This window comes from Theobroma cacao, chromosome 1 (genome assembly GCF_053813885.1).
Source record: "Theobroma cacao isolate CCN51 chromosome 1, ASM5381388v1, whole genome shotgun sequence".
Lineage (NCBI taxonomy): Eukaryota > Viridiplantae > Streptophyta > Magnoliopsida > Malvales > Malvaceae > Theobroma > Theobroma cacao.
Window position 1 is genome coordinate 11,993,612 of NC_142639.1, and position 25,475 is coordinate 12,019,086.

The window sequence follows — 25,475 nt, forward strand, 5'->3', positions numbered from 1 at the left end:
AGAATTTTGAAAAAATAAAATTTATTTGAAAGTCTCAAATTGAAATTTGAATAAAGAAAAGTGAAATTATGAAATTATAATATTACTTTACTTTATAAAACTCAATATCATATGTATCAAAATAGAATTTACTTCAAACCTTTATTTGATGTTTGAAATTGAATTTACTTCGGGTTAAAAATATAACATAATTGATAAAAGTCCAATAAAGTAACATTTTAAAAGAATCTTATTATAATTGAGTATGATAGCTAGCGTACGATGAGCTAGGTAAAAGAAGGGTTAAAAGTATATCCACATGTTGTTAAATTAACTTAATCAACGAAGCAAAAGCCCATACAATTTGTTTTGGTACAGAAAACAGTCCCAAACACGTTAAGGTGGTACAACCTTGCTTAAAATGTGCTTTCAAACTAAATAGTACTGTAATTTGATCATTTCAAAATTTTACTTAATATTTATCAAACATTAAGATGTTATTTTTTTAACAATCACCTTTCTATTATCACTTTTTTATTAATTATATTCCTAATAAAATACTAAACCTATGTCTTATGCTTTCATCTTCCCACTACTCCTCAGCTGTCCCATTATTCTCCTAAATCACAAATAAGTAAGCAAAAGATTTACATGAAAGTAGCAGGTTAGCAAAGACGGACCTGGCTGCAGACAGCAAGGAAAAAATCACAAATAAGTATACTTCGTTACTTAAAAAACTAAAATTATACTATTTTAAAAATTGAAACTATACTTTTCATTGCAAAATAAAGGGGAAAGGCGAAATAAAAGACGTCATCTTTGTTTTTCAGTTTTCACAAGTTTTTTTACCGCACACGTAAAGAAGCATTTATGAATGTTACTAAAAATGTTAAAGAAACTAAAGAGTTGCATAGGAACTTAATTAAGTACGGATTGACATATTAACGTTTTTAATTTTGAAATTTCAAATACTAAATTTATATTCTACAAATTATGATATAGTAAATTAATTAAATACTGAATAAAGTATTGTTAAATTTATAAAAAAAAAAAAAGAGAATAACAACAAAGTGTGGGAAGTCAAAAATGCAGAGTATCCAATTCCCTAGGGTTGAAAGAAGTCTAAAGTCGTCGGTGGTAGCTCCAACGTGTAAGAAGGTTAACCCTTGCAAGTTACACCCATGCCCATCATTTGCGGAAAACAGCTGGTCAAAAGTAAGACCAGCTTTGGCAGCAGCAGCACCGACTTGCAGTGGACCTGCCTTGTTCCCTGACCGACAATACAATACATTCTGCTAGGTGCAGCCTATTTTACCCCTTGCCCCATCTCAATCAAGAGTTCGAGACGAGCTCTATCATTTTAAATCACTCTTTTCCTTTGATTAAATTCAAAAATTTTGTCCCAAAGATGAATGGAACCATGGCTATAAATAATTTTTTATTTTTTATTATATTTAATTTAATTTTTATATTTTTATTTTAAATTAAATAAATTTTTATTATTAACGATTAATTAACTATCATTAATTAAAACGTCAATTATCATTTTTATGTCCACTTGACACTAATACGACATTAACATAGATAGTGAAAATATTATTTGACTATATTATCATTATATGTTAATATATTATATTAATTTCATGTGATATAAAATTATAAGTAGTATTTTAATTAATGACAATTAGTTAATTGTTAATTATAAAAATTTAATTGATTCAAAAATAAAAATATAAAAATTTGATTAAATGTAATAAAAAATAATTTTTAAATTTTTTTTAAATAAATTAATTTTTTAAAAATAGTATGCATTTATTTAATCTAAAATTATATATAAAAAATAAATAAAAATTTATTCAAAGCTTCAAATTTATACGCTTTTTCTTTTAAAATCTTTATTTTGAAAAATTCAAATAGTTTTCATGCCATTATTTGTGGCGGAACTAGAATTCTAGAAACATCTGTTTATGTCATTGTCTTGTATTTTTCATGTCATGTGCTTCCGACGAGAATGATTAATGACAAATAGCGACACCTAGCTTAAACAATTTGATTCTGTTAGATACTATACTAGATTTAACTCTGTTGTAAATTGGCTAGATGAATTATGAATAATTTCATAATTTCAGGTTTTTGTCAAATGCTACGTATTTTTTAATGATTTCTTTTCAAACCTACGAAAGAATTGTTTTTTGTAGATAAACAGTATTTATTGCTTTGTAGCCAATTAATTTTATTATATAGGTTCAAAATATCTGACTGACTTAGTGTAATATAGAATAGTACAGTAAATGAATTGAAGGAAACAACAATTAAAGTACAAATCTAAAACGAGAAAGGAAAAACATTGTCAAATCATGCATCTTACAAATCGAAATCGACCCTACTGTGTCAAACACTGGATACCATTCATGTCCACCACCTAAAAGCACTGCCAATTTTGAAGTCTATATGACACCACTTGGTCAAAAATTAATGGTTGGGAAGTAAATTTGGTGGGAAGTTGAATGAGCAAGATAGGCAAATGGCTCTGGCCACCCAAAAAAAAAAAAAAGAAAGAAAGGCCAATGGGAAAGAGAAAATTAGACAAACTTTCAAATGAGAAGGGGTGAAGAGACAACTACCTTTCGAAGAGGAATTTCTAGAGCTCTTAAGTGTTTCCATCCTAATAAAATATAATAGAGATATTATTTTTTATATTTTTTTAAATATTAATTTTGGTTATTTTATTATGTATCACAAAAGGTGTTACAAAATCTGAATTAAAGCAAAAAATGTAGTAAAAACAGACCATATAGAAAAGTCAAAAAAAATTCTTTCAACATAAATACATCTAAAAATTATATTTGTATGATAGACCATTTCATCACATAATGAACATCCTACAAATGAACCAACAACAATACATAATATACAAGCTATAATATATTTTATTACAAATATTTGTATGCATTAGTTGCATTTAGTACAATATCAATAATTGTTGGCAATTTCAAGTCATATTAGAATTTATTATTTAAACTTTTATTGATATACAAGTATATGTTACAAGTTTATATTTTTAATTCAAAAGATATATTTGATAGGTAAAGAAATATTTATATTTATATATTCAAAATTTATTTTATCTTTTATTAATATAAAATCTGTGACATATACATGATGTAAGAAGGAATTGAAAAAAAAAGGCATTGATAAAGGAGAGAATGCTCTTTGATACGTGTAAGGAAATATAGATTTGAAACCATGGACTTTGCATTTAAGTTTAAACTATAATAATAATGAATGAGGCTTTGTCCTGATAGGAAGGATATGGCCTAAAAAGTTTTAGGTTCAATATTCAGATTTTATCATGTATGGTATTGTTTAATTTTATATTAATTTATTATTATTTTTAATATGATAATTATTAAATTTAACATTTTGACTATTAATATGTTAACTCAATTGATAAGATAGTACACTTCAACGCAAATAAATGGATTTGAATTTGATCGATAAACTGTGGAGACAAGCCATATATCCAATGATAATAATAATTCTTAACATTGACGTCTTTGATTGGAAATTAAACTAATCTATTTATTTTCATTTTTCAAAAAGAAGATAAAATAATGGAGAGACATTAATAATAAGTTGGTTTAATTTGTTTATTAATTTTTTTATGTAATGAATATTGAATGTAATATTTTTGCCAACAACATTCTAATTCAGTTGATTACATCATCTATTTTAATATAAATAATTTTAAATTCAAAATTTATCGATAAATTGTCTTGCAATTGTATATATTAATGATAACATTGATTCACGATATTTGCATCTTGAATTGAAATTAAACCACCTTATATATATATATATATATATATATATATATATATATATCTTCAATTTAGAAAAATTAAAAAAAAAAAAGAAGATTTAAAACTCTCAACCACAAAATTGGGAGAAGAAGTAGGAAAATTTGCCGATTAAAAGATGCGAGCCAAGTAGCTGGACTTGGCTAGGAATTAGTGGGGTCTGGTATACCAAACCTTTTATTATTGATGTTGGAGGCGGGAAGGATATGTACGTCGTCTGCTTGCTTGAAATACATAGAATTTGTTAGATGTCACGAATCTACAGTCTTTATGCCCATTGTGTCCCCTTAGCCTTGGGTCGAGAGCTCATTATTATTCCTCATATGCCTATGTTTCCCAGCCTGGCTGTTTTTGAAAATTTTGTTGATAAGGTTGGTACAACATGTACGAACTCATTAACCAAAAGTGGCAACTTTTGGGCATTATAGAGCGAGTCACCCATTCAATCTAATTACTTACAATAATCTGTATGCTTGCTAGAAATCCACTTGTGTTTTGTTGATTTGGAACCTAAAGGATTCAATAGAAGATAGATAAAATGATTGAAAAAATAAAAATGCTCTTTACGCCGAAAACCTTCAAGCTAAGGTTAGTAGCAAAAGCCACGGCCCAAGGCCCAAGGGTGCTTCCTATCAGCAGCAGTTATTGTCTTTATTTTTTATATCACTGTTGGAAACTCTAATCCAAACTCTTGACCAGGTGCATTCCCGCCAAATTTTCTTACTCCTATCTCGACCGTTCTATTCTTGTCCTTGCTTGCACACCTAACAAATTCCGCCACGTGGCATATCCTTACATTTCTATCGAAGAAAGAAAAAAAAAAAGAAAAACTGTACTGCCCCTTCTTTCTGTTAGATTTTCCTCTCTCTCCTGCTCTCCGTGATCCGATGTGGGTCGCCACCGTACTCCACCAACCGGTTGTCCCGGTTCCCCCGATCTTCACCTCTCATTTAAACCCCAAATTATTCCATAAACCGAAGACTTTTGGTTTCGGTTTCCGGTTTCCGCCAGTAAAGTTGAAAGTTTCAGCGACGAAGAAGCAGTTGCAGACTCAAAATCCTGGTGCTCCTACCGTATTATCTTACATCAAATTCAATTCATGAGTAAGTTTTTCTTCTATTTAATTATGATATTAGGGATTAAATTGCAGATGGTGAAGATTTGCCGACACAAGAGAAAAGCAATGATCGAAGTGTTGATTTGGGATGGCTTCCTGCTTTTCCTCACGTTTTGACTGCTTCAATGTCCAATTTCCTTTTCGGCTATCACATAGGGTAAGTTTTTCTTTTCTTTTAAATTTAAAGTAAAATTCTTGCTATTTATGATATTGCATTGAAACACTTGAAAAAGCTGGAACTGAGTGAAGCTCTGATTGAACTTATAATGCTATTGTTACCTACTATTAGTTATCACCCTTTAGCTGTTGCGAAAGTGGAAATTATGTTACAAGCAGATTTATAAATTTACCAAGTGCTTATCTAACTATGAATAAGAAAATCAACAGTGACATGTTAACTTTAACATATTTAGTTAAATGGATACATTGCAAGTGTATAAACCCTACTTGCAAAGTTTTTAAACTCTATCGCCGCATATGTGGTATACCAATCGATACACTATTAGATATTAATTTCAGCTTCTCTGGTATTGCTTGGCTTAATTGATTCTGAAAAGAATTAGATGACTACTTTTTAATAGCTAATTAACTTGGTTTAAGAGACTTAAAAAACTGCAAGTTATGGAGGTAATGGTTTACAGCTGATTTTTGACTTTTCACTACCTCAGTCGAATTGTATAATTTGAAAGTCAGTGTTCATGTTTTTTTTTTTTTTCTTTCATTCCATTCAAGTTTCTTAGCAGCCAAATTAATATTGACTTCTAAATACTAAAGAATATATGGTCATTGGACTTCAGTTGTAACAATGAAGATTCAAAGTTTTCTCACTAACATGTCAAAGCATGAATTGATGGGGATGGATTGATTTCTGTAAGAATTCTAGTTCATGAAGCTGTTTTGTTTTGCAGCGTAATGAATGGTCCCATCATTTCAATCGCTCGAGAACTTGGTTTTGAAGGAGATCCAATTCTTGAGGGGCTTGTGGTGAGCATATTCATTGCCGGAGCTTTTGTTGGAAGCATAAGTTGTGGTTCACTGGTAGACAAACTTGGTTGTCGCCGTACTTTTCAGATTGACACAATACCATTGATTCTTGGTGCAATTGTGAGGTAATTATAGCATATACGCATTGTGAAATCCTAGTGATCCATTTTGTCCCTTCTCTATTCCAAGTGAAATCGGCAGGTGCTTGAATTTGTTCAAAATTGATGTAGATGGGGCTATGAAGTATTGATAATAGATTACATTAATTATTTTGCACTCTTTGGTTCCTTTATGTGCTTTACATCCTATCTCTTATTTCTGCTTGTATTTATCCAAGTAGGACCTGTAGATCTCATAGTACACCAGCTTCTTTTACTTTATGTGCTTGAAAGGTCTATTTCCAACTTGTAAACCAATTTATATCTTAAAGAAACCCCTTTGGTTGCTTGTGCTTCCCATGAAGTATTACTGTTACTAGGATAACTACACCTGAATCATTATTTTGTTACGCCATAGATCTTTCAGAAAAGAGCCACTAGTGAATGATTTATCTTTTTGTACTTGTTGTTTGTTTTACTTTACCACCAAAGCAACTTATAATGCTTCTTAGACTCACTCACGGGAGAAACATACTGAACTACTTTTGAGGGCACATAAGAAAAAGGTTTAAATAGTTTCTTCATATTTAGTTGAGTTGTTAGGTGTTTCGTTGCTTTCATATTGAAATGTGTTTTGCATAATTTTCATTTTTAATTAAGGTTGACTCTTTTCAATTTGTGACAGTGCACAAGCACATTCCTTAGATGAAATACTGTTGGGAAGATTTCTTGTTGGCCTTGGTATTGGTGTCAACACTGTTCTTGTTCCAATTTATATTTCGGAGGTACTTCTTCATGGCAAGTATGCTGACTTCTAGGTTTTACAGTTCTATTGTACCTCATCACATCTGAAATTTTCCTCTTAGTTGAAATGTGGAGTCGGGGGAACCTCTTCTTATTCTTAAAAATGTAAAATAATTGCCATTAAGATTCCTTTTTATTGTACCCTGATTCTGTCCAGTGCCATGTTAGATGGATGTAAACTGAGTAAAAGTGTGTCATCATTAAACAAGAAAAAGAGAATCTTTGCAAATAAATTGTTATTGGCTGGAAAACTTTTTGGAGATTTAATATTCTGTCATCAGCTATATCTGTAGACTGTAAGTCAACCATCTAATTCTGCTTTAATTGCAAATGACTTTATGAAAGTGAACAGGTTATAAATGAGCAGGAGGCTATTTCTACTTTGATTTTTTTTGGTTAAAGCTTGTGGTCGATAAAACTTGCTGCATGTTTTGTGGGATTTGGGAGACAATATTCCAGTTTTTTTAATTGTTATCTGTTTTCTGTTTATTCCTTGTAGGTTGCCCCGACAAAATATAGGGGTTCATTGGGAACTTTGTGCCAAATTGGTACTTGCCTTGGAATTATTCTGTCACTGCTTCTTGGAATACCAGCAGAGGATGATCCACATTGGTGAGAACCTTTTTCCCTCCTTTGGCCTTTGTTCAGAGCCATGGTGGTTTTGATGAGGGAAATATAATTTTCCTTTTTTCTTTCTAACTTAATTTCACATATGGATCATAAAGTAAACCTTTCTACAAGGTTAGTTTCTTTGCAACCTTACAATCATAATGTTGAGGTAATTTACACATAAGTTTATAGGTTTAAGAACATAACATAGAACTGAAAGGACCTTGTCAGTTTTGCATATTGCTCAATCAGAAAGAAACCAAATCATATAATGATACTGAACCAAAGCAATCCAAAGTGCAAGGTAACTTTGGGCTCTCTGAACCTAAGTTGCAGATCTAAAAACTAACAAGGATTAATGGCTTGGAGACTGTGACGATTGGTGAAAACATGGATGGAGCAAAGAATTGGCAACACTTATTAATTAACTGGTAGTACTGTAAAGAATTTGGCTGTTACTATATCTGACACCCTTCAAACAAGTTTAAAGGACTGGGTTCTGCTTCGTCCACGCTCTTGATTTTACTTACACTTGATTTGAAGAATCAGTGATGAATATGCATCATGTAAAACTGGTTGTCTATAATATATGTGAATATTTCTTCATATATTGTCATTCTTACCTTCAATTTATTGGCAATTTTATTTGATGTAGTATCTTGTCTCAGATATTCTGTTTACAAACAACTGTTTGTTTGGTTTCATGGAAACTCCTAGGCAGCAAAAATGTGTGTTTTTTAGTTCAATGCCTATCATCTAGGTTTATTCTATTGTCATTTTCGCCTATAGGCAATACCTGTTTGATCATATTTTGTTTCAATACATTCTGTGTTCAAACAACTAAATATCTGGTTTCATGGGAACTTATAAGCATCAGAAGTATGTGCCGTATGTTAATGTGCTAGTTTAATGCCTGTCATCTAGTTGAATTTTGTAGCCACATGGCAGATTTTTTTATCCAATTTTAGGTTTTCTTTCTCCAACCTGCTAAAGAATCTAGCAAAGTATCTTTTCTAGGTGGAGGACAATGTTCTATATAGCAAGTATCCCTGGCTTTCTTCTTTCACTTGGTATGCAATTTGCTGTGGAAAGCCCCCGCTGGCTATGCAGAGTATGACCCTTGTTTCATTTGTTGATTCCATATTCCACATCTGTTATTTCTTGGCATGTCTTTTTGAAACATAGAATTTTGGCATTTCTGTAGGCGGGGAAAATAAATGATGCAGCTGCAATTATCCATAACCTTTGGGGATACTCAGAAGTTGACAAAGCAATTGAGGAATTCCAGTCGGTCATCAAGAATGATGGCAGTGATGCAGACAGCAGATGGTTGGAACTTTTAGAAGAGCCACATTCTCGAGGTTGTATCAAGGTGGTTTCTTTTTTGGATGTCATGTCACAGTTCTGATGTTTTTTTTTCTTCAATGTGGTATTTTATCAAACAGTTGTTATTTACAACTTTTGCTTATATGTTTTTTCTGCCGAAAGAACATACAATGCTTGTTGGATATCTCACCCAATAAAATGTAAATAATTTTGAGGTATTCTTAAGGTGTTCCACATTGCAGTCTTAAGATTGTTGTTAGGTTTGGTATTGGTGTCAAAATGTAGTTTTCATACACCTTTGTTGGTTGCAGTTGCATTCATTGGAGGAGTCCTTTTTGTTCTTCAACAGTTTGCTGGAATAAATGGAGTTCTGTATTTTTCATCATTGACCTTTCAAGATGTTGGAATTGCTAGTGGTGCTTGGGCAAGTTTATTTGTTGGACTTACAAATTTTGTAGGTTTGAGATCTAACTTATGTATTTTATTCTTGCTTTTTAATCTATGTGTTCTATCCTTCTTTTATTAAAACATCCTCTCACTCTTGTTAAGGGGTTGATGTCTCCAGGTGCACTCTGCGCATCTTTTTTTATGGATACGCAAGGAAGGAAAAAGCTTCTTATAGGAAGTTACCTGGGAATGGTGAGTGAGTAAAATCCTTATTTTGAAACTAAGTTATGATCATAAATGGTATCAATAACTGCTGCAACACTTCTTTTAAGGGAAATTGAGATAAGCATATTGTTTGAACATGTAATTGCTTGTGTACGGAATGTGCACTTAGTGTCAAGGACGCACCTAAATTTTTTTTATACCTATATTCTGATTTGATTTTACACAAATCAGAATTATAATCTGAACCCTGCACCCCCTGCCCTCAAAAATAAAAAAAAAGGTGAAGTTAAATTTACATGATTCTCACTCATTAATAGATGAATGATCAATAACAATATTTAACTTTTTTTTTTTTTTTTGACTCAACTACATGTAAAATTTAATTCTTCTTACATAATTGAAGTTAACCTATTTTACTTAGGTAAACAACAATTTGAAAAAGAACTACTTCCTTCTCCAATTGTAGAGTCAAAAGATTTCAAAAATATTCTTAATCAAGTAATCCTCAATTACATTTCAAAATTTCATCAGAGTTTATTCTAGTCTACTTTTAACCGGTAGTTTCCTTATTTTGAAAAAAAAAAAAAGGTACTTTCCTTAAAAGTTTAAATCTTGTATAACTTGCTACTCCAATGTTAAGATTCTTAACTCGAACTTGTGTAGAATTAACATGAAACTTAAACTTTTAACATGCTACAACACCACAAATATGAAATCTTCGTGCTCAACTTTGAAAATTTTTTATGTTATGGTTTTTCTTTAATATGTATTTATTGTATTAGATTAGTTGATATACTACATATGAATTCATTATTTAGCATAAAAAAAAATTTAACCTTTAATATTAGATAAGACTTTTGCCCCCTCAAACTCAAAATCTGGGCTCTATCATTGCTTGGTAGGGAGGCTAAATAGTGGTTTTGCTCATTTTTTGGGCAAGAAGTTGCCAACAAATAAAGAAACATATATATATATATATATATATATAGAGAGAGAGAGAGAGAGAGAGAGAGAGAGTAGGATTCACTTACATCGGTATAAAACTAATTTTGTTTTACATCATTTCATATCTTTTTCTTACAATTTATATTTGGTTAATTCTGTTGGATTTCATGCTCTATTCATGTAGATCATGCATGCCAAATTTCAAATTAATTAAAAAATGTCTAATTATTTGTTTGATTGAATAAAATTTCGACTGTGATATGTATTGTAAAAGCCAATATTCTTGATTGATATGATAAGGATATCGGATTCACTTGAAATTTTACATGTGTGATGAGTACTAGTAGGTTGTTAAATCCAACGTTGGTTTGTTAAAATATATACCATATATGATGTTATAGAAGGGTGTAAAACTAATTAGTTTCAGATCGGTATATATATGCATTTATATCAAATTATAGTTTTTTCACCATGTATGCAGACATTCAGACTAAAAATTTTTAAACTTGGCCAAAAGAAGGGAGATTGACTCTCTGTGTGTGTGTTTGTGTGCATGCATGCATTTGAGTACCTCAACCTGCTTGTATGCAATTCAGTTCACTACACATTCTTTTGATTGACGCATTGCTAATTATACTAAGCAATCAACTCTCTTTTTGCAGGCAGTTTCAATGTTTGTTATTGTTTTTGCAATCAATTTTCCATTAGATGAAGATTTCAGTCACAACTTATCTATCCTTGGAACTCTTATGTAAGAATCCTCATTGTGCTTAATTTAAAACTGAAATATATTGACCCTTACAGTTTGAACACCTGTTGATTGCCCTTTTTTATGTTAAGCCTTGATGTCTTGCCTGTTAAGTGGGACCATTAATAATCTGTGTAATTATTGATACTTGCATCACTTGTTTCTGATTTAGTAATGGGTTAGGGAGGCAAATTATGTCTACAAAGCTTGACAACCCTCTAATAGTACAAGTTACTCTGGGCTAGCTCAGCTAGGCTGTTGAAAGCTAAAGAAGCATTCTTTTTTTTTTTTTTTGGCTTGATCTGCAAATTTAGGCCTAAAAGCTTCAAAAGCTTACTACTTGATTTTTGAGTACTTTCCCAATGGTTAAAATGTTAATTCTTTGTATATACTTTTACTATTTAAATGTCACGGAGAGCTTGGTGAAGGGATCCCATTCTAATGGCTTTTGAAAATCCAAAATAACAGCCCATTTATGCCCTTTCTTTCAAAATACTTTCTTGTAGGTACGTATTCACCTTTGCAATTGGAGCAGGCCCGGTAACTGGTCTCATTATTCCAGAACTTAGTAGCAACAGGACACGTGGAAAGATAATGGGGTTTAGTTTCTCTGTTCATTGGGTATGTGATTTGTATTTATGTTCAGTTTCTTTAGATTGGCCATACTTCCAAGTAATTTTGCAACTTGTGTTAATTATTAGTATTACCTACAGTCAAACTAGGAAGTCAGTGGAGGTATATTGCTTGTAACCACTACTGGCTTCCAATTATTTGATGTTAGTTCAATTTTATGCTATACATGTTCTAAAGATGTTAATGGTGTCATTGCTCTAGTGTATTACTTTTGTTTCTTGATGCTCCAGTTGAGGGCAAAGGAAACATCTCTTACCACGCTGCAGTGTCTTGTTGATCTAGGTTTGTAATTTCTTGGTGGGGCTGTTCTTCCTTGACTTAGTGGAGATATTTGGAGTTGCTTCAGTTTATGCTGGTTTTGGCAGTGTGTCCTTGCTGTCAGCAATTTTTGCATATTACTTTATAGTTGAAACAAAAGGACGATCTCTTGAAGAAATTGAAATGTCACTGAACTCTAACTTCCCACCTAAAAGGTAAGTGACTAATTCTGATTCAATCTCCAGGAGAACGATGCACGGTGAAGTGCAGCGTTGAGCTTGATTGTGTATCACTTTGATGGGGCAATCACACTAGCTCTTCAATGAAGGGAAACGACCAACGTTGCAGAATTGCAGTCTTATAGTTAACATTGTCCAGGTAGGGGGATGACATGCAGATGACATTTATCCACTTTATCCCATTTCATTAATTTTTGTACTTTGCTGTATCTCTCTCTATCATGTGTAATGCTTTGATTAATTTTCAGTAAAGTGTTTTTAATCAAACTTTGTAATATTATTTTTTAATATTTTAATTGATACATTTTTTTATATATTAAATGTTATAATGTTTTTTTTTTAATTATATTTTCAACAATCACATTTTTTGTAATCATGTTATCAATAATCACATTCAAATTATGTGTCTAAATTAGATTATTCATGTTTCATACTGGATTTTAAATTTGTATTTAAATCCTTAGGCATCTAAAAATAAAATTTTTACCATTTTTGGGATGAGGACAAGGTTTGACCCGATCAGGTAACTGTGATTAATCAACAATCCGATAAGCAAACACACACATCATTGATTTAAAGGTAAATGCTCAGATGATTCACATTTTGGCGCGACCTCCTCAGGAAATGAGGAATTTTTTCTGTCTTCAATCGGAATCATGTTTGGCGTATGTATGTACATATTCTAAAGTAACCAAACCCAACCGGTCAGTCACTTAATCTCCTTGATTATCGAATCGAACGGCTGCTATCAACAGCATCAAGAATCACTTAGGGGTCCCACTCTCATTGCAGTCCCTGCCAAGTGTACACACCAACTTGACCGTTGACACGTCATTTTTACCCACGAGCTACTAAAATCATTAACCATTTTTTCCTCTTTTGTCCTTTATGCAAAAAAAACGCGCCTTCCTTGTCGCCGGAACTGAACTTTATACATTCTCTTTCAATTAGTTATATTCCACTGTAAGGAAGCGTTAGGATTTCTTTTCTTTTTCTTTTTTAATGTGTGATGATGGCGGCTTCAGCGAATATGAATGGTGGGGATCATACGGTGGAACTGATCGTGCGTGGCGCCTCAGAATCAGCTGCTGATGGTGGCTCAGCAACATCGGCGTCGGAGGAGATAACTCCTCTCTTGACTCAGAGCGAGAGGCCCAAGATCAACATCTTCTCGGTGTATCGTTCCCGAAGAAAACCTAGGGTAAGTAAAGTAAAGCCTTAGCTCTATTTTTACATTTTTTTTTCTATTGTAAAATTATTAATTGCTCAATCTTTAGTTTGTATTTTAATTTACTTTTTCTTGTTTATTAGAAGCCGATTGGATTAGATATTTGATTGTTTGGCTTGATTATCGAATTATTGTTCTTTTCATTTTTATATGTATATTGAAGATCGAAGGACTTTGTTTGGCCACTTTTGGTTGTTGAACTTCTTATGCCCCCCTGAAGGAAACAGAGTAGCAAAATCAATACCCAAAAAGAATCCAAAAAAGTGAAACGCAAATATTAAAAGCTGCAACCAAACACAGCATTAACTTTTTCTCTTTGCTATTTAATTTTTGTAGAAAGAAATGGAGAATGGTGCCTGCAATTAAGTGGCTTTTCTTAACTCAGATTTGATTGGCAAAATATGAACAATTTGATATAGATTTGAAGCAATGGAAAATTAAATGTAGAAGTAGAAATCATAGTGACATTAAACGGCAAGGCTCATCAAATTAGATTCTGTTTGGTTAGTGCCTTTGCTATTTGCTTTTCACTACTAGTTTTTTTGTTTTTTTTTTCTTTTTGCTTTCTATTGATTTTTTGCAAAAAGAACAAAAAGCAAATAATAAAAGCATCAACCAAACAGAGTCTTTAAGCTTGTCTAGTTGATTGAAATACATAGTTAACCATGTTGCTTATGCTAAACTAACACTAATATTTGCTTACCAAGAATATAAAAGGTAATGTTGAAGTCTTTTAGTTTATGAACTGAATTTAGCTAAGGTGGTTTGATGTTTTTGCAGGGGCAAGTGATAAAAGTATCAGAAACTGAGATATCTCCAGTTTCACAGTTTATTTTGTGGGTATGGAATGGTTCCAGTTACTCTGGTCTAATTTGCATGACCTTATCATCTATAACCTACTTTATCATGGAAGTTCTTTCAGATAATTTCACTGGTTAGTAAGTTTCTGCTCCTCTATGGTGGAAGCCAAGTTACAAGGAATATCATATGTGTTGCTTCATATGTAAATTAGTCCCTTTTCTCTTATAAATTATCTTTTGCTCCTCCCCATGAAAGTTCTAATGAAATGACATTTTGAACATAACCCTAGTTAGTCTCAATAGTCTGGGATATAATAAGCCAAGTACTCATAACTTCTAAATAGCATAAATTAAGTCTTAAACTTTAATTACCTAGAAGAAACTTCTAAATCTAAATCGAATTAAGATATAGATAAGTCGTAAACATCAATAAGTCTTTTTGCTATTTTTGCATAGATATATGCAATATTGATGTTATTATTGGTGCTGCACTCTTTTATTTTTAAGTTTTTTATGAATCTAAATCAAATGAAGATATAGATAAGTTGTAAACATCAATAAGTCTTTTTGTTATTGATGCATAGATATGTGCAATATTGATGTTATTATTGGTGCTGCACCTCTTTTATTTTAAGTTTTTTATGCCTTCCCTTTCTTTAGTAGCTTCTGACATCTATTTTTTGATGATTTTAAATTATTTGTGGCACAAGATGGTTTTACATAAAGTTTTCATTGATCTAATTATCCTCTTTTTTTTTTTTATGGTTTTATGACGGCAGCTCAGTCAATTCCCTTGTTGGAGACTGCATTTGCAAGATGTACAGTTACCGTGATACTATCATATATATGGTTGAGAAGAAGTGGGCTGCCAATTTTTGGAGCAATACATCCCAGGAATCTTTTAGTTTTAAGAGCCCTAGTGGGATATCTCTCATTATTGAGTTTTATCTATTGGTAAGTTTCACTTAACAGTTTGAGCAAAAAAAAAAAAATGTTTCACTTAACATGCTTGCTTTTTAGGCTTTTTTAGGGTTTGCTTACGTTGGTGACCCCTTTCCTCCTCTTTTTCTGAATCAGAGAAAAAATAACAAAGGAAGAAAAGAAATATCTGCTCATATTGGACTGCTCCCACTTTATCTGTTTGGATTTTCATACAGCATTTTCATCTTGCTAAAGTTATAAAGCTTCTTTTGCAAGATTATATGGACAATAAAGTTCCTCAAGTCATGCTAGGCGTTGTAGAACATTTTTTTTTTTTTGTGGGGGGGGGGGGGGGGGGGGGGGGGGGGGGGGCACGATGGTTGGTGGTGGTGACTGTAACTGCATATGTGTCTGCCTTCTTATATCAAGTTGTTGAGAGCTCTACATTCTTTGCAATGTACAATGAAGGCTTTATCACTCTTATGGCTGCAGTTCCCATAGTTTTCATGTGAACTAATTAAAGCATTGCCTAGATGAAATTGGTAAATTAGATCATCAGGTTGGCATAGGACATAAATTGTTACCAAGGTAAACATAAATTTATCTTTTTGCCAGGATAATGCACTGTTGGTAGTGGCTTAAACAATATGAATACTTTCACCTTTCAACTCGCAACCTTTTTTCTTGTTCTAGTCAAATTTCAGTATAATGCTCCACCATTGTTGGAGTGCTCTTTGCTATGGCTTGTAAGCTTTATCCTTGTGACCATAACTAAGATAATCCTGAAGTAATAATTGCTTGGCTCAATTTTGTTTTCAGCATTCAGCGAATACCTTTTTCTCAGGCTATTGTATTAAGCTTTACAACTCCAATAGTGGCTTCAATCATGGCTAGAATTATTTTGCAAGAGACGTTGAAAATTGCAGAAATCGGAGGTCTGCTAATGTTTTTGTACTTTCTGTCTTGACTTATGATATAAATTTGAGCTGCATTACCATAGGAGTGTGATTACTTTATTTATTATTTTTCCTTTCCAGGTCTTGCTTGCAGTTTCTTTGGCATGCTTTTCATTTTTCAGCAGATGCTTACTACACAAGGTACAGAAGTGAGTTAACAGAACCTTCTCTAATGTGCTAAGAAAGAATGCCTTGGATATGTTAAAGGTTTAATGCTAATGCATGATTTTTATGGTCCCCATGCTTATGCTTTCCTGCAATCCCTTCAGTAACATCACTTCTCTTCTCTTTTGTCTCTTTCTGCATGTTTGCTACTTTATTTCTGTGTGTCAGTCTCTAGTTGCTAAATATAATAAAATTGAGAATTTTATCCTTTTGATCAAAAAATTCTTTCTCTTATACAAACTGAATGTCCATTTCGTTTCAAGTCCCACATTGAAAATATGTTTTTTATTTAGTTCTTTTTTAAGTTATTAATTTTCTTTTTATAAACAAGTTATTAATTCTTTTGTACAGTCTTTAGTTAATTTAATTTAATTTCAGTTTTAAATTTCAAGATTAAGAGTTTAGAGTCCTCGTTCTGGTCTGATATGAAAGGTAGTCTATGCATCTATTAATTATTATAGTTTGAAAACTATTGGAGAGCTGTTAAGGAGTTGAGTTTTGTGGATCATTTAGTTCTTTTTGGTCTTTCCCTTTTTTTGGATATAAAAAAAAGACAAAAAATTACTATTTATAGATTTATTTTCCTTTTATTATTTTAGATTTGTGTTCTCAATTTAAGTTCATAGCTAGTAGTGATTCTTCTCTTTTTTAACACCAAAAATTCCAAACCTTGAAACCCAAATTCGCAATTTCACTGTTCTCAAGTTACTGTTCAGTTCTACGAAGTTTCAGCCCTTTCTTGCCTTATTCAGAGCCTTAAGTTAAATTCTAGACTTTTCAATGCCAGCCAATTCCATTAACTAACCAAATCATCAGAGCCCTCAAAGCTATCTTCTTACTGCTGCCTGAAAATTCCATCTTACCTGCCTTCCCTCCAAACTTCAACTTTTTGTTAGCATAATTACTTTGTAAATGCATTCTGCTCTCTAAACCCTAATACCATCTGGTATAAAGAACCATCATAAACCACAACAAAGCAGTTTGAGGCAATTATTTAAATCCATCCTAAAACATAAATTAATTCTTCCATAGGCGTAACTCAACATTTTCTGATTTTGTTTATGTATTTATTTGCTTTTTTTTCATAAAAATATTGTGATTGCAGAGTTTTTGTTTTCTTTTTTTTTTTTTGAAAGTTATTGCAGAGTTGATGTTATTGAGGAGGACAATGCTTTTTTTTATTGTTTTTCTATAGAGGTTTAACATTAATACGCACATTTCCTTCTAGTGGCTGGCATAGTGGACATGTGTTTTCTACTTCTCTTTTAATGAATTCTGGCAAAGCTATACCTGTTCAATTCCCTTATGGTAAACTCATGAATGCTTGCATGAGGAATGGGGATGAACAAAATCATGTCCTTCAGTTTTACTCACTCTTCTTGACTTGTGGAATTATTTATATTTTTTCCTGTAACTGTGCATTACTGGTAGCAAACCTATTACTGCGGGACTTTTCACCCTTCCTGGGATGTGGCAGGAGGGCTACTTAAAGCTGAGGAAGCAAGCAATATCAATTTGAGAGGAAGTCAACATATGTATGCAGTCTTGATTGGTTTATTTTCGTCTATATCTGGTGGAATCAGCTACTGTCTTATAAAGGCTGCTGCTAAGGAATCAGATCAACCCGTGTAAGATTTTTTTTTCCTTTTAGAACTAGAACGGAAGCCTTTGAAATTTTCGCCTTCTGCAATTCTTGCTATATTTATATGTTGCTTAACGCTTGCTGTCAAACTTGCTCCTGACTATTTCCGTAATCTTTATTCCAATATTTATGCTCACATCTTTATGATGATATCTACCCTCATTTTATCTGTCATGCTATTGATGCTTGAAGCGAATGCTCCTTTCTAGGGTGACAGTTCTTTCATTTGGCATACTGGCCAGCCCTGCTGCAGGAATATGCACATTTGCCTTTGAGGTGAGTGCATAAAATGATCAATTTTTAAATGTTTAGAGAGACATTTTGTACATGTATGTAAATAAAGTTTTGACCAGAGCTGATCTAATGTCATAAAGCACCATTTTCGTATGCATAATTGTTCCATTTATTATTTCCACTTCAATTGATTAAGATATAAGCTAAACATTTTGGCTACTGCCTGGTTTTGACTGCCAAATATTGAAGCTGCAGTAATGCATAAATGGACATTTATATTTGCCCTAATCTGCTTCTAGGGGGTAGACATGCTCCAATTTGCAGATTGGCACTTCTAGTGCTTATCTGCCACCAACTTTTGGATTTCACTTTATAACTCTTTGGATTGCATCTTGTAAGCCATGAGTATGGCCTAACCATTACGTTTTTAAAAATGTTGTATATAAAGAAATAGATAACATATGAACTAGAACCTGGCACCCTACTTTCTAGTTGGCAATTCGAATGACCAAGCCAAATATGTCGTTTGCTGATGTCATTTGGAGTGACACATTGTGCTGTTCAAGTTATGTTTGACCAACTAATCAATCCTGCTAGACCTTATTATCTCTTTTGTTTTATGAGAAGGTATTTCGTGTTGATGGATTATGTTGTTTATTTTACATATTAGTTCACTTAAGGATGATGTATTAGCTAATTAGTTCTTCTTGGTTTTAGTTCATTATCAAATTTGTAAAAGTATTATAATTACATGATTTGTTAAAACCTAAAATTCAACTCTTCATTATATATGATGATCTTAAGAATGAAAACTCTGGAAGGATTATCCATCAAATTATGAATTGTTTTTGGTAGCTATGTACTAACATATGTAGAAGATGGTGTACTTGATGAGGATGCTAAAATGGATGTGAGTATAGAGTGAAGGATAAGTTTAGAAATGAATATATTCTGGGGAAGGTAGGATTGGTAACTATTTAAGACAAAATGAGGGAAATATGTTTAAGGTGGTAAAGGTTTGGCCATGTGAGGCTACAGCCTACAAGTCTTCGACTAAGAAGATGTGACTTACTTAGAATTCCCACATCAAAATAAAGGGAAGACCAACGAAGACATGGGTGAAAAGTATTGAAAAAAGACCATGCGTCTACTAAGCTTATTGAGGATATGGCCATAAAAATAGCACAATGGCATAGTGTGATCCATGTGGTTTTGTTGTTGTTATGTGCTTTGCAAATCAACCACCTTGGATAACTCTCAAGAGTTTTACAATCATTTACTGCAATTCTGGTTTTAACTTAAAGCATAGAAATCATTATTTTGAATATGGTTTATATTTGTTGCACTTCTTGGTATTCAAGTGGATAGAGCATTTCTTGACAGAAGTCTGCATGAACATTGCAGGAGTTTGTGCTGCCAGGTTTCTATTCTTTATCTCTTATGATTGCACTTGGTATTCTGTCCTTCTTAGCTGAGGTTTGACTCTCAACTATAGTATGGTTTTCCACTTTAACAATCAATAATTACTATTGCACCGACAATATTGTAATAAGTAAAAACTGAAATTTTATCTGACCTATTTTGCTATCACAATAATGATAATAACTAGTGTACTGAAGCATAGTTCTTTATAATTATATGGCAATGCTTTAGTTCTATATATGTCTGAGCATGTTCTGCTACAGGTGCTTTTAGCACGAGGACTTCAGCTTGAGAAAATCAGCAAAGTTGCAAATGTCCAGTTTATTGAGGTACTCTCTCTCTCACAGTTGCACTTTTGGGTATTTGTTTTGATGAGGTTGTTGGATCTTGAGCTTGAGTAAGTTCAAGCTGGAGGAAACTGCTTGCAGTAAAAATTGAAGTTGAAGGCACTAATGCTAACAATGCCTTTGGAGTCGTTGGTAGGAGAATATAAAAGACAGGATAGGATATAAGGAGAGAAGAGCCTCAAGGTGAAATCTAATTCCTCTAATTGTTCGGATTGGAGGAATGTAGTAAGAAAAAAAATAAAAGATAATTTCCATCAGGGCGAGGATACTTAAATTATTATAAAGAATGTTCTGGAGAAAGGAAAAGGCTTGTGTTTTGACTTTATGAATTGTGAACACATACCATGGGACCAGTAGTAAAGGAGAAATAATTTTACTAGTCTGAAGAAGAAATTCAAATGGTTTGATCTTTGTACAATTTTAGTTAGTCATTGTCCATCTCAGTTAGTGTGAACTAGTTAAACATTGTCTAGTAATTGCTTTGGGTATCCACTAATCATATTGAATTGGGTTTTTGATTTGTGTTTCAGGCTGCCTTGTCACAGTTATGGGGCATAAGCACATCAAGAGTCGCTCCTTCTTTTGGTCGACTTGTTGGGTGTCTACTTATATTAATCTCAGTGTCGTGTACCATGTTTCTTGGACCCCAAAAAGAGACTGAATGAGAAATATTACAATCTTTTCTTTACCACCCATAGTTTGTGTTCAACGTGTTTTTCCATAAAATTTTTTAATTGTATTTAGTAGCTTTGGGTTTCATCTTGTCGCATTTAAAGCAAAGTAAATCATATCGTATTCAAAAAAATTATCTTTTTTATTTAACTGTATATTGGTTATTATTTGTACAGATAACCTTTTTTTAAAAAAAAAAAAAAAAGTTAATTCGATGAGGTAAGTAGCTTTCATATTTATAAGTTTTTTAAATCTTTGTAATTGTTTGAAATGAGATTGAAACATTTTATTTATTTCTTTTGAAGATCTTTGTCATTCAATTCCACCACGTATATAAGCCATTGAAAAATTAATTCTAACTATTATCTCAGGTTTAGTGATATCTAGAAGATATATTTGAGTTATATATTTATTGTTTTATTTAAAACAAATAAAAAACTGTAATCATGTAAAATCTTAAATTTGTTTTTTTTATATTTTCTAGAAAATCAAAATCTAAAATCTGTTAGTAAATTACATAATCTAGTCTCCAAGAAAGATATCATCTTAGAATTTAAACCGGTTGCTATGTACTAAAATGTAAAATCCAATGGGAAAACTACCTTTCGATGAATAGATAGCACAGACTGGCTTACAGAAAAAGAAAGTCGAGTACGTAATTAAAATCACTTTTTAACTTAACTTTCAAAAAAAAATTCACTTTTTAACTTAGAACTGTAAAAATGGGGTCCAAAAAGTGTTGAAAAATGCTTGACTGTTTTCCCCAAGCTTCGTAAATCATGAAGTAGCAAGAAAGTCAAATATCCTTCGTAATGAAATTAAGAATAGAATAAAAAAATTAAAAAAATATGTAATTATTATATATATATATATATATATGAATATCTATTATATTATAATTTAAGAAGTTTAGGTCAAATCAATTAGTATAATAGATCAGATACAAAAAGTGTAATATGATTTGAATTTTAAATTTAATTATGTATATTTAGATTTAGATATAAATTAAATTAAATTAAAATTAAGATTTAATGGGTTTTTAGTCTATTAATATATCTCTCATTTCATTTGTAAATACATATTCTCGAATAATATTTTTTTTTGTTCTTTTAGTTTATATTTCATAACTTATTATCAATACGATTCTCTAATCTTTTAAGTTTTAATATTATTTAGTTTTCGTCATTATTTCAAAGTCAAAATTCCAATTCTTTCAAACTTCAAAAAGATTTTAATGATTAGTTTTTTTTTTTTTTTTGATTTTAACGAATCAAGTAACTAACTTGATATTTCTTTAGTTTTTTCCTTCCTAAAAATTAAATTTAATGTGAATTTGTTATCATGTAGTATGTAATATATTTTATCTCTTAATTTATTAAATTGAAATGTGAATTTACTATCACGTAGTATGTATCATATTTTTCTCTTGATTATTAAATCGGATTGAACATACAAAAATATATAACTATATATAATTTCTTTATTCTGGTATTGAAATATTATTTGCTTAATATATAATTTATTTTTTATTGAATGCTAAATTTTAAGTTAAAACTTTTGGATTTTTATCAATTTAGGGTCAAAAGTTTCAATTGTAACAATAAATGGCTAAATGTTATCAATTTCTTACAATTAAAAGGTAAGGTAAGATATGTCTGGCGCGAGTAGGACACGTGTATGACATAGACGCTAACTTGTCAAGTAAGATACGAAAGGGAAGGTTTGTCAAAAAGTCTTTTCTGTCAAGTCAAAATTGTTCAAATTATGACGTGGCGTAACGTTCTCAGTTTCTTATAATTAAAGGCTAAGATGATAGATGTCGGGCACATGTAAGACACGAGTATGACGTGGATGCTAACTTGTCATATAAGATACGGAAAGATAGTTTTGTTAGAAAGTCTATTTTATCAAGTTAAAACGGTTCAAATTATGACGTGACGTGTTAAAATTTTTTCATCATGGTATATAACAATTACATTTTTCAACATGGCATGTAACAACAACAATTTTAAATATAACTTGTAACAAATAAATTTTCAACATAATGTGTAACAATTACATTTTTCAACATAGCATACAACAACTAAATTTTCAACATAATATGTAACAACTAAATTTTCAACATGGCTTCTAATAACTATATTTTCAACATGACATGTAACAATTATTTCCAACATAACGTATAATAACTAAATTTTAGAACATAATGTGTAATATTACATTTTTCAACATGATATTAATAACATTTTTTTCACAAAAAAAAAAAAGAGAATTAAAGCAACATTCAAAAAGAAAGGGACACAAAGAGCACACAATGATTAGATTCTACAATTCAATCAAAAGCTACCTCTAAAAAAACAAGGTTCCCCTTGCCCCAAAAAAAAAAAGATTCCCAAATTAATTCTCTCAAAAGCACCCACAATCCATTAACCCCCCAAAAAGAATTTTCAAGGTTTGTCCCTGCTATCAAGTTTTTGTGTATAGGTAGGATCAGAAGTCTCTTGTGTTGGCTATTGTTTAATAATGGACGACTGCCTTCCTTAAGCAATCGTTCTTTTTCCTTTTTGTATGGTTTTTCCTTTGCAAAATCGGTCTTCATGCCAATGGGAGTCTCTAGTAATTTCAACTTGAAACTAATATTAGCATACCGGTTGTGAGGATAATAAAATTTACATTTTAAAAAAAAATTCCCAACATGCCATGTCATCAACTCACGTGATTTTCTGTCGCGTGTGATACACGCTCTATCCACCTGTCAACTTAACCCTTAATTGTAAGGAATCGAAAATGTTTGGCCTTTGATTGTTACAATTGAAACATTTGACCCTTAATTGAAAAAGCGCCCAAATGTTTAGCCTCAATTTTAGCATTTAGCTTTTATTTTTTGAATTTTGACTATGGTTTTGCTCAACATATGTAAATTTATATTTGATACTATGAGATTTTTGCATAAGACATTTTTTAATTGAATATATAAAATTGACTTTGTATTACATCTAACTTTATATGATATCTATTTTGTAACAAATGGAAAATACTATAGTTTGAGTAATCTGAAAATATATTTTTTTTTTTGGATTTCATGTCTTTTTATAGTTAAGCAAAATAATGAGCTACTAATAAAAATCATAATTTGTCTATTCCCTAAAGTGAATGAATGCGACATCATTTAATAATTATGGTAATGGATGTAGAATAGGTCATCATAATTATTGCAATTATAGTGGTTACACTAATCACTATTTTCAGAAGTGGATGGATACCTTTACTTACAAAAAATGAATAGATAATCAAAAGTGAATGGATACTTTTACCCACCAGAAATGAATGGATAACCAAAAGTGGATGAATACATTTACTCACTAGAAGTGGATAGAAACTTTTACCCATAAAAAATGCATAGTAATAAAAAGATATAAGAAAAAGACAAAAATAGATAAAATAAAAAGAATATAGAAAATATCTATCATCGATGTGGTATGAAAGACCATTAGTCTTGTGTGTGTTGTACGTCAAAATATCTTGTTGAACTTTATCAAGCAATACTAAAAGCTAAAAGAAAAAAAAATATCAAAACAAATTTTGTTCAAGATGATTTTAACCATAACCAAGTTGATATAATATATCTAGATGTTGTTTTTTTATTATCCACTCTAGAGGAAGAATTGATCATGTGATTAGTGATTAAAATATACAAAAATAATTTTTTTTAAATAATTTGTTGATTTGTTTTAATATAATTTATCATGAAGATGTTTTTATATATTCTCATTATATTTAAATGATATATTTTTATTATGTATTTTAATAGTAAATTATATATCCAATGTTATCTTATGTTAACTTGCGAGTTTCTTATTATGTATGTATCTTATTTTATTGAAAAAAAATATAAATATTCATATAAATTGTACAACACAGATATTAGAATAACTGTAATTCATGCTATAGTAGACCATAAGTTTACTAATAATTTTAATGTTTGGCATGACAGGTTGAGCCATCTCGGATCAATAATGATGCGAAAAATTATTGAAAAATTAATATGTTCAACTATTGAAAAATCAAAAGATTTTTCAGTTTGATGAATTCTCATGTATTGTTTGCTTTTAAGGAAAAATAATTATAAAGCCATCATCAACTAAACTTGGGATTGAATCTCCTACTTTTTTGAAATGTATTCAAGGTGATATATGTGGATCCACATCTACCATGTGGACCATTTTGATATTTATGATTCTAATTGATGCATCGACTATATAGTCATATGTGTGCTTGTTATTAACTTGCAATTTAGTATTTGAAAGATTACTTGTCTAAATCAATCATTTATGAGCACATTTTCCTGATTATATAATCAAGACTATTTGTCATAACGATACTGGTAAATTTACATCTCAAGCCTTTATTAAATATTGTATATTAGTTGAAATAATTATTGAATAGCATGTTACTTAGTATTGAAAGTGAGCAAAAATACAAGATGTTTAGAATGAGGAAACAAAAACTCTAGAAGTGACTTTTAACATAATTGATAAAATTCTAGAAGAAATTCAGGTACCTGAAATTATTGAAAATGAAGAGATCTAAATAAATTATGTCATTACGAGAAAAAATGAAACAAAATAAAATAAATGTTGGTGATATTTTTTCATATAATGTTGCACTCAATATTATAAAAAAAAAATGAGTATCTTGAACCTACATCTATTGAAGAATGTAGGCATAGAAATGATTGGCTAATATGAAAAGATGCAATCAAGGTAGAATTGAATTCAATTGCAAAATGTAAAGTTTTTGGACTTGTAGTCCATACAATAAATAGTGTGAAACTAGTGGGATCTAAATGGATATTTATGCGAAAATAAAATGGAAA

The 25,475-nt window shown here is 31.1% G+C and overlaps 2 protein-coding genes across 6 annotated transcripts; both read left to right on the forward strand.

The window, feature by feature from the left end:
* The first annotated feature begins 4,556 nt into the window (after nucleotides 1-4,556).
* On the forward strand, nucleotides 4,557-12,555 carry LOC18612345 (Major facilitator superfamily protein). 4 transcript variants are annotated; one of them, XM_088803124.1, is made up of 12 exons: nucleotides 4,557-4,901; nucleotides 4,990-5,113; nucleotides 5,865-6,065; nucleotides 6,724-6,823; nucleotides 7,342-7,454; nucleotides 8,469-8,562; nucleotides 8,656-8,812; nucleotides 9,089-9,231; nucleotides 9,327-9,416; nucleotides 10,997-11,085; nucleotides 11,589-11,703; nucleotides 11,982-12,140. In XM_088803124.1, exons 1-12 carry the CDS (start codon nucleotides 4,727-4,729, stop codon nucleotides 12,003-12,005), a joined length of 1,425 nt encoding a protein of 474 aa, XP_088659250.1. In that variant the 5' UTR covers nucleotides 4,557-4,726; the 3' UTR covers nucleotides 12,006-12,140. The 4 variants fall into 4 exon arrangements, with proteins under 4 accessions (XP_088659250.1, XP_088659249.1, XP_088659251.1 ...); XM_088803123.1 differs by having other exon boundaries at nucleotides 4,558-4,901; nucleotides 11,998-12,555; XM_088803125.1 differs by lacking the exon at nucleotides 11,982-12,140 and adding an exon at nucleotides 12,219-12,555 and having other exon boundaries at nucleotides 4,558-4,901.
* A 623-nt stretch (nucleotides 12,556-13,178) lies between these two features.
* On the forward strand, nucleotides 13,179-20,732 carry LOC18612346 (Nodulin MtN21 /EamA-like transporter family protein). 2 transcript variants are annotated; one of them, XM_007049101.3, is made up of 10 exons: nucleotides 13,179-13,413; nucleotides 14,221-14,374; nucleotides 15,020-15,194; nucleotides 15,981-16,096; nucleotides 16,199-16,266; nucleotides 17,714-17,910; nucleotides 18,134-18,200; nucleotides 19,563-19,634; nucleotides 19,844-19,909; nucleotides 20,458-20,732. In XM_007049101.3, exons 1-10 carry the CDS (start codon nucleotides 13,222-13,224, stop codon nucleotides 20,590-20,592), a joined length of 1,242 nt encoding a protein of 413 aa, XP_007049163.2. In that variant the 5' UTR covers nucleotides 13,179-13,221; the 3' UTR covers nucleotides 20,593-20,732. The 2 variants fall into 2 exon arrangements, with proteins under 2 accessions (XP_007049163.2, XP_007049165.2); XM_007049103.3 differs by having other exon boundaries at nucleotides 13,180-13,413; nucleotides 16,199-16,258; nucleotides 17,760-17,910.
* Nucleotides 20,733-25,475: the final 4,743 nt, after the last annotated feature.

Coding starts and splice junctions, on each gene's coding strand:
- LOC18612346 (XM_007049101.3), top strand. CDS start 13,222: ATGATGGCGGCTTCAGCGAATATGAATGGTGGGGATCATACGGTGGAA. Junction 15,195..15,980: donor TTATTGAGTTTTATCTATTG/GTAAGTTTCACT, acceptor TTTTGTTTTCAG/CATTCAGCGAATACCTTTTT. Junction 16,267..17,713: donor TTACTACACAAGGTACAGAA/GTGAGTTAACAG, acceptor CATTACTGGTAG/CAAACCTATTACTGCGGGAC.
- LOC18612345 (XM_088803123.1), top strand. CDS start 4,727: ATGTGGGTCGCCACCGTACTCCACCAACCGGTTGTCCCGGTTCCCCCG. Junction 11,086..11,588: donor TCTATCCTTGGAACTCTTAT/GTAAGAATCCTC, acceptor ACTTTCTTGTAG/GTACGTATTCACCTTTGCAA. Junction 11,704..11,997: donor TTAGTTTCTCTGTTCATTGG/GTATGTGATTTG, acceptor TTGTTGATCTAG/GTTTGTAATTTCTTGGTGGG.